Consider the following 14299-nt stretch of genomic DNA (forward strand, 5'->3'; position numbering starts at 1 on the left):
CTCTTCTGTGGTATTATTTCACACTCCGTAGTCAATAGTGATCTAAACATCACAGACAGTGTTAAGTGTGTGTGACGATATATATACTTTTTATGTGTTGTATGTTGTAAGCGGATTTAATGAGCCTCGATCCGTGCCTTCAGAGCTGGGCTGTAACCCACCCCGAAACGGTGTGTAACTGCGCGGCACTAGGACCCATAAGCAACGGCAGGAGGCAAGGAGGGGAACATCCCACGAGTCTGCCTCGGAAGCTGGTTGTGTTTGAGAAGTCTTCAGGCGCTAAAGCGATCGCTACATTAACACTACGGTATGTTTCAAATCAACCAAATGCCCACACCTCTTGTACATTGGTTCACATTCGAAGACTCCCTCTACAGGTTTAATATGTGTTATTGCGTGCTTCACCTCTGTCTGTTGTGGTTAACGCGCCCCTGCCGATGAGGCGTTGATGAGACGCATGGACGGCGCTTACTGGAACTGAACTGTTTACAGAGCCAGAACGAATAGAACTGGGGTTGTTTCACTTTAAATGTGTTTAATCCCAAGATGGATGCTGTGTGAATAAGTTGAAAGTGTTGCCAGTATCCCTCCGTCATTCACGAGGACATAAATGACCAATCTAAATTATTTTTACACAAATGATGCCATTGAAAATATATATTTAACAGAAGCTGACGTATGAAGAAGTATGTGGTTGTAATTTATGAACCACTTACAATACAAGTGTTGCATGCAGAGTCCAGAGGATGCATTAATGTTTGTCTTAAATGTCTTGCAATGTTTCATAATCAGAGAATCTCCTCATCAAAGTGTTCTCATCCTCTACAGCTGTTGATAGTACAGACGGCATCACAAGAGGAATTGTAATGTAAATAGAAACATGCTTTATTGATCTGAGGTGTACAATTCACAAAGGTCACACACGGCTTACGCACGCACGCACGCACGCACGCACGCACGCACGCACGCACGCACGCACGCACGCGCGCGCGCTCCCTTTCAAATCCATTAATGATCCCCACGTGCCCCAGAATAAAAAAACACACAAACGACATTGCTTTGTTGACAGAAACCGCCACGGCGACGGCGACCGCCTTGCCCCCGGGCGCCAGGCAGCGGTCAGAAGGTTTCGCACTCGGTGTCCAGGGTGGAGCAGGCGGCGCAGTGGCAGTGCAGCGCCACGGGGTAGTGGTACAGCGGGGACACGTCGGCACGGCAACCGGGCAGGCGGGCGGTGGCGTGGCGTGTGCGGGCGTACGTGCACACCCGGTGGTGCCGGTGGATGTAGGGGGGGTCCGGCACGGGCTTCTGCAGAGGGCCCACGCACACACACACACACACACACACACACACACACACACACACACACACACACACACACACACACACACAGTCATGATGTCAGTGAGTTTCTAAAGAGCATCAGGGTCCATCTTTTGTGTTTTGCTGTATTTCTCATTAATTCTATGTACCGATCGTTTATCGACGGCTAGGGTAATGAACACACAATATGAGACGACTACATTACCCATAACCGCTGTGTGTGTGTGGCTCTGTGTGTGTGTTTTTGTGTGTGTGTGTGTGTGTGTGAGCGTAATTGTGTGTGTATGAGCATTTTTCCGTGTGTGAGAAATAGCATGTTCATGTGTGTGTGGTTGAGCATGTTCATTTCTATGTGTGTGTGTGTGTGTGTGTGTGTATGTGTGTGTGTGTCTGTGTGTGTGTGTGTGTGTCCCCCCTTACCTCCCAGGTGTGGCAGCGCCCCCAGCAGGCCTCAGTGGTGATCTTCAGGCCCCTGCAGCCGGGCTTCTGGGCCACGAAGGAGAACTCCCTCACCGCACAGCCCCGGAACTCATGGAGGGCTGTCGCCACGGTGACCGACACCGTCCCGTTGGCGGGCAAGGAGACGACGACGACGACGACGACGACGAAGAAGAAGAAAAGCGATGAAGTGCGAAGATGCATCCTGGGAAAGGAAGAGGAGCGGTCGTTTAATGTCTGTTTAGTTAAACTAAGGCTCGGTAAGACATAGTGATTAAAGTGCCTGATACCAGGGATCAAGTCACTATTCTGTCTATGGTTTTTCAAACCTAAAGTCATTGTGTGAATATAATGTGAAACATTACTTCAGACTGTTTCAAAATCTGCGTCTACGGTGCATTGGAGAGAGCTCTCGGTTATCAGCGCTGAGGTTGTGGGTTCAAGTCCCGCCGAGGTTCTTCACTATGAAAAGTGTTTTATAAACACAATAATGTTCTTTGAATTGAAGGTCAAATCCATCCTCTAACAACGTCATACACAATGAACTGGTGGTTGAGTGGGAAGCACAATCGGTTATCATCACCAGAGCTCCTAGTTCAAGTCCCTGCGTGTTATAGTTTTTAAATGAGTTAAAAAAAATAGGGGGGGTGGGGGGATAACTTCAACATAACTTTCATTGATTCGTAAGATTGTGCAAAAAAGTTGCATAACCCTCTTAGTTGTAACACCCCCCCCCCCCCCCCCCCAACCCCTGTGAAGGGGGGGATGGAGGGGTTCTGCAGACACGTTGGGGGACCTTTTGGGGTTACCCCCTTCTTGGTGGCCGTGTGAGCGGGGACTCGAGCCTGAGTCTACAGAGTGTTCAATCAATCAATCATCAATCATCAATCATTTGATAAATAAAGAGGTCACACATGACATTACAATGTATAAAGTGTATTTCTTCATTGGTTATCTCAAGGCAGACAATGAGAAGGGGCGCTATGTTAATTTTAATTTCAATAATCTCCTTCGCCCTAGGAGACCGCCTATATGGTCTAGTATGCCTTTAGCTGGACCTGCTCACAAACGGTTTGTTGTAAGTTCGGTTTAATGTTCAAAACAGAACTTTCCATAAGAAAAAGAAAAACATTTTAGAAGTCATACACTGGCGTGGATTCTACTGTGTGACGAAATGGGGGGGAAATAGTGTTGCCCAATCTGGCAACACTGGTCTCCGCCACCCCCGATAGGTGAACAACAACCTCCGCTTCCACATCCAGCAGCCGCAACAGGCGAAACCGCCTGTCTGCGGTGTGTGCTGACTCAATCGCCTGAAGAACGGTATGAATAGAGAAGCAGGAGGGGGGTCTATTTTGAGTTTGCATGATTGTATGATAATTGCTTTCTTTTATTCATCCCATATTGTATTCACCGGAGGAAGATACAAAGTGGAAGTGGTAGTCCACAAGCCGGTGTTCACGAGAGTTTCAACTGCTACTTTGCAAATAAAAGCTTGCAGGAAAATCTGCAGCCCCATCACAGGGGATGGTGTCAAAACTGGTTTATGGATTAGTTAGAAGAAAACGCTACATGGAAGCATGGATCGACTGTGTTCGTTTGTGGTTAGTGCATCCCGTGCGCATTGATTGATTGCTTAATGCGCAACAGGTGCGCAAGCCGGCCCATTGCCCCAGAGAGTCTGCTCGGTTGCGCACGCACCACCAGATGCGGCACACGGCGGACTCAAAGTATCGCGACCTAATTGAATGAACCTGAAGTTATTATTTTGCTTTTTAAAATCGAAAATTTGCTTTGTGTTTTTACCTGTTTGCGACAAAGGACTGAATCTGTGAATTAATAGGATATAGTTAAATTGAAGAAGATTGTCATGTAAGTTATTGTATACCTAATGCCAGTGAGGTAACACAATAGTGATTGAGCCTATGGCCCACTGATGAAAGCCCTTCCATTTGAAGTTTTATGAATAACCAACCACAGCAAGTGTCTTTGAGGTGCAGTGACCTGCATAAGACCTGCTGAATTACGTGCTTGGGACCCAGCTTCAAGTCCTGCTTATGACTGTTGTTTTTTACACAGTCACTAAATTAATGTATGATGTACAAAAAATAGCAAGACCCTTTTTTTAGTCCTATTCTTTATACACAACAGTGATTCATATGTCGGCTATATGAATCACCGTTGTGTGTTTTATGGTGTTTTACGTTATTTATGGTGTTTTATGATGATGATTCATATATCCTATATGAATCATCATCCATAAAAGATAAAACAATCCGATTCCATAAAATGTTTCATAAAATGTATATGTGGAAAACTTTAGTTTGCCCATGTCACAGCAGCGATGAGTCACCGATTGACGAAGATGGGCCCAACACTGCGGGTTTGCGAGTCAATTAAAAAAAAAGCCAAGGAGACAATGTGCGGCTTAATGAAGCGGGTGATTTGGCGCCCTCCAGTGGACGTCCGGAGCACTGCAGGAAAGGCGCAGGCGACGGCTATGCAGATAACCACGCGTTGTAAAGTCAAGTAAAGACGAAAATAAACTGCTATATTTCAGTAAGTTTAATGGTTTTATACGCTCAATTGTTTGTTTTATGAGACATAACGGATGATAATCGCGGTCAAAATGTAAATAAAAGCATTGGAAACATTTACCTGAACAATGAAACCCAACAAAGTATTCGCATGTCTGGCTCAAATCAAAAGGGGAACCCGGGTGGGGTGTCTGGAGACGCGTTGTATTTAGTTGGGTTTTCTTTTCTAACAAATGTAGGCTAGAAGGAGGGGAATGAGTAAGTGAAAATGCTATTGGCCTACCGACTGTAATGATCACATAGCGTAAACTCATTTAAATAAATCATCTACCTTGTTCGGTGGCTTTTCGATGGGTTCTGCTGCCTCTTCCACTCCGTGAGAGATGGTCCAACATCTACTGGGGAATGGACCCCGTGTCGCCTTGTTGTTGTTTTTAGAAGTTGGGGAGGACGGACACTGACGTCATCGCAATTATCATGAAATTTCATTCGAGACCCGAGCCAGAAATAATATAAGCGAGTGCCCTGGAAAATACAAAAGCTTTTCATTATTTTCTTAACCTCTTGGATATCACTTCATCTCTCTCGCTCTCTCTCTCTCTCTCTCTCTCTCTCTCTCTCTCTCTCTCTCTCTCTCTCTCTCTCTCTCTCTCTCTCGCTGTGTGCTATAGACATGTATGATAATGCATAGGTCTGACATAACTTTCCCCTTGCTTACTCTGTGTGTGTGTGTGGGGGGGGGGGGGGGGGGTATGTGTGTGCGTGTGTGTGTGTGTGTGTGTGTGTGTGTGTGTAACAGCAAACTTCTGTCCTTCAAACTTAGTTGCTTTTTGGAAGCAAGGTTATGTGAATTGTAAAGTAAATGATAAACTCAGTGTACTATCCTCGCTGAGGTGTGCTAACTCCAACTAGACAGTGAGCTAAACTCTCTTCTATTCATGAACATGAAGAATGCCTTCGATTCTTGTTTGCAGATTTATTTTCATTCTTCACATTGTATTGAATCCATGTTGATAAGCTCAAGAGATCAAAAGATGAAAGAGAGTGAAACTAGAAAACAAACAAAGTATTGCAACTAGTTAAGTCACCTAGTTTCCTTGAACAATACCTTAAGTATAGAAATCACATGTAAAGCTAACTGTTAACATTTCTTAGAACTAACATTATCCTGAAGGCGTCCACGTGTTGAAACTAACATGCATAGTTCTTAACATTCCCACTTAGTTTTTAGCCTTATAACTCCGTTTTTTACATTATGTAATTAACATACAATGAGCTAACTTAGTTACAACAAAGATGTGATACGTACAATTACGTACAAGCGATGCCTCTGCTGGGGAATCAACATGTAAGAAGCCGTTTCTCTGGGGTAATGGCCGTCTGCACTCTTCATCGATCTGTAGTTTCTAGCTTTTTCCACACGCGCATTCTAACGTGATCTAAATTATTTTCCTGCCTACTTCCTGTGCAGCTCAAAAATACAAACGTCAAAATAAATGTCTGGATGAAACACAAATTTAAAGCATTCAATTCAAATGAAATGCCTGAAGGGCAGAACACTCAGACTACATCATGTGAAAGGACCCCAACAGTGGCACTGTTGGGGTCTAGTTCTGAGTACATGTGTCTTGATCAAGCCTCAAACACTGGTTTGAAGGGTGTGTGTGGCTGATATCGTGTTGAAGTCCTGTTCATGTTCTTGTTGTATGATTGGGATTGACCTTTAGTGACTGTCCCTTTTGCGATACATTTCTCTTGCTGTTAAGCCACGTCTGTTCGAATGTCAACTATAAGTTTAACATCCATGGTGTTCAGAATGTACGTCTCTGTAGTGCAATTGAGATGGACCCGAACATTAGGGGTAAATTGCTTGAGGCTGGATCTAGCCTCAATCACTGGTTCGAATCCCGTGTGTCGCAATAACACACAGGGACAGATCACTGGTTCCAGGGTTGTATGTGGCTGGCATTGTGTTCTAGTCCTGTTTATGTTGGACTATTCTATTCTAACTTCAACTACAAGAATAACTTCTGAGCAGGTCAGAGTCTCCGGTGCCCTAGCACAAAGGAGATTGATCATGTCACTGGTGTTGGAGGCCAGTGTGTTGATGATACTGGGTTCGAGTTCTGATCCCGTTGGCCTCGTGTGAATGTGTCTCTTTTATGATAAAACTCCCTTCTTCTTAAGTGACGTCTATTCTAAAGTAAACTACAAGTATAACTTCCGAGCATATCACTCTGTGTGTCTCGGTGGTGCAACGGAGATGAGCGCTGCACGTTGGCAGAAAAAGGCTCATGTGAGATCTGGAGTCTTGGGTTCAAGTCCTGGCAGCCACACCAAGGCCCTTGTGCTATTAATTAAAATTTTGAAACTTTTACCAAATAAGAGGTGCCTAGGTGGGGGCGCTGTTCTAATCTCTACCTATTCTGGGGACATGAGCTCAATTCCGGCCATTGGTGGTTAGTCAGAACCACTGTTTAGTGAAGGGAGCCATTCTCTCACACATTCATTTCAAATGACTGTCTGTGAGAATTGATGATGGAATGAGTGCACTCATTCACAACCATCTATCCTCCCAGACAGTCAATCCCACTCACCCATTCAATCAGAATCAATGTCTGTGCAAATTAATTGTTGTGAATTAAGTCATTCACGTCAATTGATTCACACAGACAGTAATTCACAATCATCCATTCACCATACAATCATTCCCACAAAACTAGACAAGGCTGGAATCGAACTCATGTCTCTAGAACAGATCCTTAACAGCTCTACCACCTGCGCCACAGGGGCACCGACTAAGATTTTGTCGGAGTATATAATTAACCTCACATTTCACTGTTAAAAAAAGAGCCAATAGGTTTGAAAGAGGCTGTTGTTGGTGGGACTTGAACCCTTGCTCGCAGTGGTTAGCGACAGCAGTCAATCAGAACAGTGGTACACTCCACTGGACCACAGCCATAATGAGCTTTATCTAGTCTGAGTTACATATGACCTTACAATTCACATGACATTGGTTCAAAACTCTAATTAGGTTCGCAGGAGAATGTGCGTTACGTCATTCGAACCCAGGTCTGCAGTGCTTAAAAACAGCAGACTTCACCACTGGACCGCTGAGATGAGTGAAATGAACTGGTCCGTGTTTGACAGTATAATTTCAATGAAATGGTTACATGCATTTCAATGAAGATGTCATGTGAATTTTGTCACTTGCTGTTGAACAATAGCGTGTTAGGGTTTTGGAAGGCTGATTCTGCCAAGATACAGTTGGCTAGCTATCTAATGAAATAGGCCAAATCCTACCAGTTGCAGATAAATTGTTTTTGTTATATTACAATATTTTACCAACACATTATTATAAATATATGAATACGCTATACCAATATAAATATTCACAGTGGAGGTGTGAAATGCCAGGCCTAATTTCCAAATAGGCCTGGAACAATTTCAGCATTTTCTACGCTAAAGTCTTGTGTGTTATTGTTACGCCCCTCTACACCCCACTGGCCTTGCAGTGGCAGTGCAGTGGTCTTTGGGTGGTGCAGGGGCACAATCAAGTTAAACGTGCACACTTAAGCCTCAGAAGGGGGCTTGCTTTCTGTGTTTGTCCCTGTTCTGTTGGCATGTCTCAGCCCATGCTCAGGTGTGCTGCATCAGTGGAGCTGATTAGGATCACCTGGACCACTCGTCAAGACTGGAGTTTAAAGCGACAGATTCCCATTCCCATGGGAATGCTTTTGGTCATGGGACTGCTGGCTGGTCGTGCCACCTCTCTGGGATTTGTCTTGTCTTGTCTTTATGTTTTGGACTCTGTATGTCTTAATGTCGTGTCCTTTTCATATGTTTATGTAAATAAATCCCACTGGTTGGGTTTTTGTGAAAGGTGTCCTATGCGTAACGGTTATCGTTTACATAAATACTGTATGTATAATGTGTAACGGACATCTTGCATCCCGCCAACACTGGTCCTCAAGGCGACCTAATAGTACACAAATATGAACGAAAAGAGCAACTGTCAGGACACAGAGATAGGAAGGCGCGACACAAAGACTCTGGACACACACACGAGTGTTTTCTCAAAGTGAGGTTTCAACTTTTAGTACATAGTTTTGTTTGGGATTTTTATTTCTCCTCCAATCTACATCGGAGTTCAGAATGTACGTCTCTGTGGTGCAATTGAGGTGGCCCCGAACATTAGGGGTAAATTGCTTGAGGCTGGATCTAGCCTCAATCACTGGTTCGAATCCCGTGTGTCGCAATAACACACAGGGACAGATCACTGGTTCCAGGGTTGTATGTGGCTGGCATTGTGTTCTAGTCCTGTTTATGTTGGACTATTCTATTCTAACTTCAACTACAAGTATAACTTCCGAGCAGGTCAGAGTCTCCGGTGCCCTAGCACAAAGGAGATTGATCATGTCACTAGTGTTGGAGGCCAGTGTGTTGATGATACTGGGTTCGAGTTCTGATCCCGTTGGCCTCGTGTGAATGTGTCTCTTTTATGATAAAACTCCCTTCTTCTTAAGTGACGTCTATTCTAAAGTAAACTACAAGTATAACTTCCGAGCATATCACTCTGTGTGTCTCGGTGGTGCAACGGAGATGAGCGCTGCACGTTGGCAGAAAAAGGCTCATGTGAGATCTGGACTCTTGGGTTCAAGTCCTGGCAGCCACACCTAGGCTCATGTGCTGTTTATTAAAATTTTGAAACTTTTACCAAATAAGAGGTGCCTAGGTGGGGGCGCTGTTCTAATCTCTACCTATTCTGGGGACATGAGTTCAATTCCTGCCATTGGTGGTTAGTCAGAACCACTGTTTAGTGAAGGGAGCCATTCTCTCACACATTCATTTCGAATGACTGTCTGTGAGAATTGATGATGGAATGAGTGCACTCATTCACAACCATCTATCCTCCCAGACAGTCATTCCCACTCACCCATTCAATCAGAATCAATGTCTGTGCAAATTAATTGTTGTGAATTAAGTCATTCACGTCAATTGATTAACACAGACAGTAATTCACAATCATCCATTCACCATACAATCATTCCCACAAAACCAGCCAAGGCTGGAATCGAACTCATGTCTCTAGAACAGATCCTAAACAGCTCTACCACCTGCGCCACAGGGGCACCGTCTTAGATATTGTGGGAGTATATAATTAACCTCACATTTCACTGTTAAAAAAAGAGCCAATAGGTTTGAAAGAGGCTGTTGTTGGTGGGACTTGAACCCTTGCTCGCAGTGGTTAGCGACAGCAGTCAATCAGAACAGTGGTACACTCCACTGGACGACAGACATAATAAGCATTAACTAGTCTGAGTTACAAATGACCTTACAATTCACATGACATTGGTTCAAAACTCTAATTAGGTTCGCAGGAGAATGTGCGTTACGTCATTCGAACCCAGGTCTGCAGTGCTTAAAAACAGCAGACTTCACCACTGGACCGCTGAGATGAGTGAAATGAACTGGTCCGTGTTTGACAGTATAATTTCAATGAAATGGTTACATGCATTTCAATGAAGATGTCATGTGAATTTTGTCACTTGCTATTGAACAATAGCGTGTTAGGGTTTTGGAAGGCTGATTCTGCCAAGATACAGTTGGCTAGCTTTCTAATGAAATAGGCCAAATCCTACCAGTTGCAGATAAATTGTTTTTGTTATATTACAATATTTTACCAACACATTATTATAAATATATGAATACGCTATACCAATATAAATATTCACAGTGGAGGTGTGAAATGCCAGGCCTAATTTCCAAATAGGCCTGGAACAATTTCAGCATTTTCTACGCTAAAGTCTTGTGTGTTATTGTTACGCTCCTCTACACCCCACTGGCCTTGCAGTGGCAGTGCAGTGGTCTTTGGGTGGTGCAGGGGCACAATCAAGTTAAACGTGCACACTTAAGCCTCAGAAGGGGGCTTGCTTTCTGTGTTTGTCCCTGTTCTGTTGGCATGTCTCAGCCCATGCTCAGGTGTGCTGCATCAGTGGAGCTGATTAGGAGCACCTGGACCACTTGTCAAGACTGGAGTTTAAAGCGACAGATTCCCATTCCCATGGGAATGCTTTTGGTCATGGGACTGCTGGCTGGTCGTGCCACCTCTCTGGGATTTGTCTTGTCTTGTCTTTATGTTTTGGACTCTGTATATCTTAATGTCGTGTCCTTTTCATATGTTTATGTAAATAAATCCCACTGGTTGGGTTTTTGTGAAAGGTGTCCTTTGCGTAACGGTTATCGTTTACATAAATACTGTATGTATAATGTGTAACGGACATCTTGCATCCCGCCAACACTGGTCCTCAAGGCGACCTAATAGTACACAAATATGAACGAAAAGAGCAACTGTCAGGACACAGAGATAGGAAGGCGCGACACAAAGACTCTGGACACACACACAAGAGTGTTTTCTCAAAGTGAGGTTTCAATTTTTAGTACATAGTTTTGTTTGGGATTTTTTTTTCTCCTCCAATCTACAACCCTCCCTCCCTCCCCCCCCCTACCCACACCCTGCCCATCCCCCGCCAGCATGTAACATTAGGTACGGTAGTAGTAAACCTTTATACATTCAGACCCCCGTTCCGCCCCACACCCCCCCACCGCTACACTACTTAGTTGGTCCCCAAAATATACGTCTTCTTTATCATCATCATCATCATCATCATCAGCATCATCCTCATCGTCGTCGTCATCATGATCCTCACCTTCATCGTCACCTGTAAGCATTTTGGGATTCTTGTTTTTGACCTCAGCACCACAAACATAAACCCGCGTGCGGACGAGGTGGAGGGCGTGGACACGGGGGTTCCTGGTTGAAGCCTGTAGGCCGGGCGGTCTCCGACTTATTGCCGTCGCTCTATCCTTCTCCGGTGCCACACCTCCACCTCCGTGATTCCTTTCTCCCCTGTTTTTGCTCCACCCCCACCCCTTCTACTGGCTTTGGATTTGGGGGCATGGACGGGTGCTTGTAGGGGGGTGGGGGGGGCTTGGGCAGCAGACTCCCTAAGTTTACAGATGCTTTGAGGACAAAACAAAATGACGCCGCGCAAAGGGTCAGTCAAACACCTTCGGGGAAACAGTGCCTAGGTTTCCGATAAATCATTCGAGCGTTCTAGATATTTCTAGTTACAACATGGATCCTCTTCAAATGTAGCTGTTGGGGGGGGAGAGTGGGGGGCAATTGTGTATCTAAAGGTCTACCTTCTCACCCAGCTATAGGCCTTAGTAACAATCAAGTGGTATAAACAATAGTGAAAACACAAAAACACAAACTGATCGGCCATCGGGGGGGAAGCTCCGAGCTCTCGTCTCTGACTGAAGCGCCAGCCAGCCGGAGGGAACTCAGTGCATCCAAAGGCTACTGTATTCACAGCAGAAGATGGATCCACACACACACACACACACACACACACACACACACACACACCTATGCTCTCTAAACACCGTGACTGCAGAAATTCACTGCTACACACTTGACTGCTACAAAATCTATTACCTTTTATTGCATACGCTGAATCAATAGTCGGTTTGACTAAAGCTATATTTTCCAAAAAGAAAAGACGGATGACGATGAAAGCTAAAATGCGTAATTGTTTCCGGTCGTCTGGGGGCTAGGTGTGATTTCGGTTGGTTGGCAGTAACGTTCTGATTAAGGCGTGATTTGGACTATCGAGTGATTTGAGGAAAGAGGAAAAAGGAAACCAATGGACCAAAACGAACGTCTGAACGTCTGCACGATGGAACATATGGCCTAGCGGTGGTTGTTAGTTGAAGATACATTCAGCTTCCATCCCCGTTCTACCGGAACCAAAGAGACAGATGAACGCATCCACCCCCCCCCCCTACATTTTCTCCATCGCCCTATCTACGAGAAAAAAAAGAAAATGAACGGTTTCACTCACGAAACGACACACCGGCATTTGTGTCTGAACTTTGCATGTGTACAGCACACACACACACACACACACAGACACTCAACACTGACATACATACAATCATCTACTAAGGTAACAATTTCCTGATCAAATTGAACATAAATAGCATTCGTTTCATTTGGACACAAAATAATAATCCAATAACAAAATCAAAAAACGATTTAAAAAACATTCTTCAAAATGGTTGACAATTAAAGAACCGTTTTAAGACAATGTGATAAAATATCAAGGACACATGTTTGACAGCAGAAAACGGGGGCTGAACGGTCACCTAGCCCCCCCATTTAGGCGACCGTTGACCCACACTAAAGAAAGAACACACGCCACACACACCCACACTTACACACGTTTTCCTGAAAGAATGAAAATATTGCTAAAATAACGTTATATCTGGTCGCCCCCTTTGGAAACACAAACACCCACACACGCCTATAATACAATAATTAGACGGAAATGTACAGGTTTTTTTTGTTTTTGTTTCGGAAATCGAACACTTGTGGTCGCGGGTCCTTCGGGTTCCGAGGTCAGAAAAGTCAAACTGGTATTTGTATTTCGTGTTAGTTCGGTTTTGCTTCGTCGTCGCCCTCTGGTGGACAAGACGAGACTTGTGGTGGTGGTCTTTTTGAACGTGTTTTGTAGGATATTCTTGTTTTTTTTGCTGTCAATCCAGGTAGTTTAATAGTACATGAGTTTGGATACCGAGTTTGTGTCCACTCAAGCGAAATCAGTCACAGAAATCAGCCGCTCCCGTTATAGTTGACACGTTTGACTGCGGTATACCCTCCTGTTTTAACTACGGCCACAAATATCGGGGAAAATATCCCGAAAAATAACGGAAAACACGGAAATTCGGATACATTCCTTACCTTCCTCAATGAGGCGTCACTGCCAATACAATTAACACAAAAACAAAAACTAAAAAGATATAAATAACAAACACTCGGGCAGCATTCTCCTTCAAAGTTTCTGCTACACTATTTGATTTCCCCATAGCACACAACGGACATATTACTTTCCAGAGACATATTCATATATAGCTATATATATTTATATATATAGATGTATAAAAAACATATCAGTCATCAAATCTTCGTCAAGAGTAGTGTTACGGTAAGGAGTACGAAGTGGGAGGGTGTTTGGTCGGTATGGTACGACCCCATTGGTTACCCTGACGACGTTGACACTCGTCACGGTAACCAACCGAATCCTGGAAAGAAAGTCCAAAGTCTTACTTTGCGTGGGCACCTAAAACCAAAGCATGCAATTGGTTCGTGTGAGTGTGTGAGCCCAAATAAAAATACAATTCATTAATTAAGCAAAGTAGAGGAGGCATTCTTTTTTGGTATATTCAAAAGTTCTTAAATAAAAACACAGAAATAGAGTGCCTGCTGTCACAGCCAATCAGAGTGCCCGATCGGCCTCTTTGACCACGCCCTTCCACCAACCGAACGCTGCCACACCTGTGCCATTGTCTCAGTGTGAGTCTTTCAGTGTGAGAGTCGTTTATGGACCTCAGTAGGGGTGGGGGCGGCAATGTTTGTGTGATGTTTTTCGCACACACCAGATAGAGCACGTTGATGCCTGTGATATCACAGCTGGACCCGAGGAAAGGCTTCCAGATGTTTCGTTAGGTGTTGAAAACCAACCCTGCGACCAAACCGTGTCCAGTTGGTTTGTCGTCGTGTGGGGGGGGGGGGGGCGTGGTGAGACCCACTCAGACCACTCAGACCAGGGGGTTGGAAAACAATGCCAGTCTGTGCTTTAGGATGCGTGTATTTCCAACTGAAGAAGGGCGGAGACCAAGGAAACGGAACAGAGAAAGAAACGATCAATAAATAAATAAATACATCAAATCCAAAGAAGCCAGTTCCACACGACTTAGGGCCAGGAAGTAGGAGGGGGGGAATCGGTGGTGGTTCTGAACGGCGGCGGCGGCAGCTCCTCTCGTGGCGAGAGCGGCGGTGGCCCCGACCCGGGCAGATTACCGTAAGATACACAATATACACCATCACTCATTTCGCTTCTCCCTCCTAATCAAAAAGGGGCTCGCTCTGCTCATCC

At 44.6% G+C, this 14299-nt stretch overlaps 1 protein-coding gene across 1 annotated transcript; it reads right to left on the reverse strand.

Annotated features, from left to right (window-relative positions):
• Positions 1-867: 867 nt before the first annotated feature.
• Positions 868-4787, reverse strand: LOC307091470 (glycoprotein hormone beta-5-like; the record flags this gene model as incomplete). The annotated part of the gene is made up of 3 exons (XM_079758460.1): positions 868-1308; positions 1744-1966; positions 4630-4787. The coding sequence occupies 3 exons, from the start codon at positions 4785-4787 to the stop codon at positions 1120-1122; spliced, it is 570 nt and encodes a 189-aa protein (XP_079614586.1). The 3' UTR covers positions 868-1119.
• Positions 4788-14299: the final 9512 nt, after the last annotated feature.

This window comes from Pollachius pollachius (genome assembly GCF_949987615.1).
Source record: "Pollachius pollachius genome assembly, chromosome: 20".
NCBI lineage: Eukaryota > Metazoa > Chordata > Actinopteri > Gadiformes > Gadidae > Pollachius > Pollachius pollachius.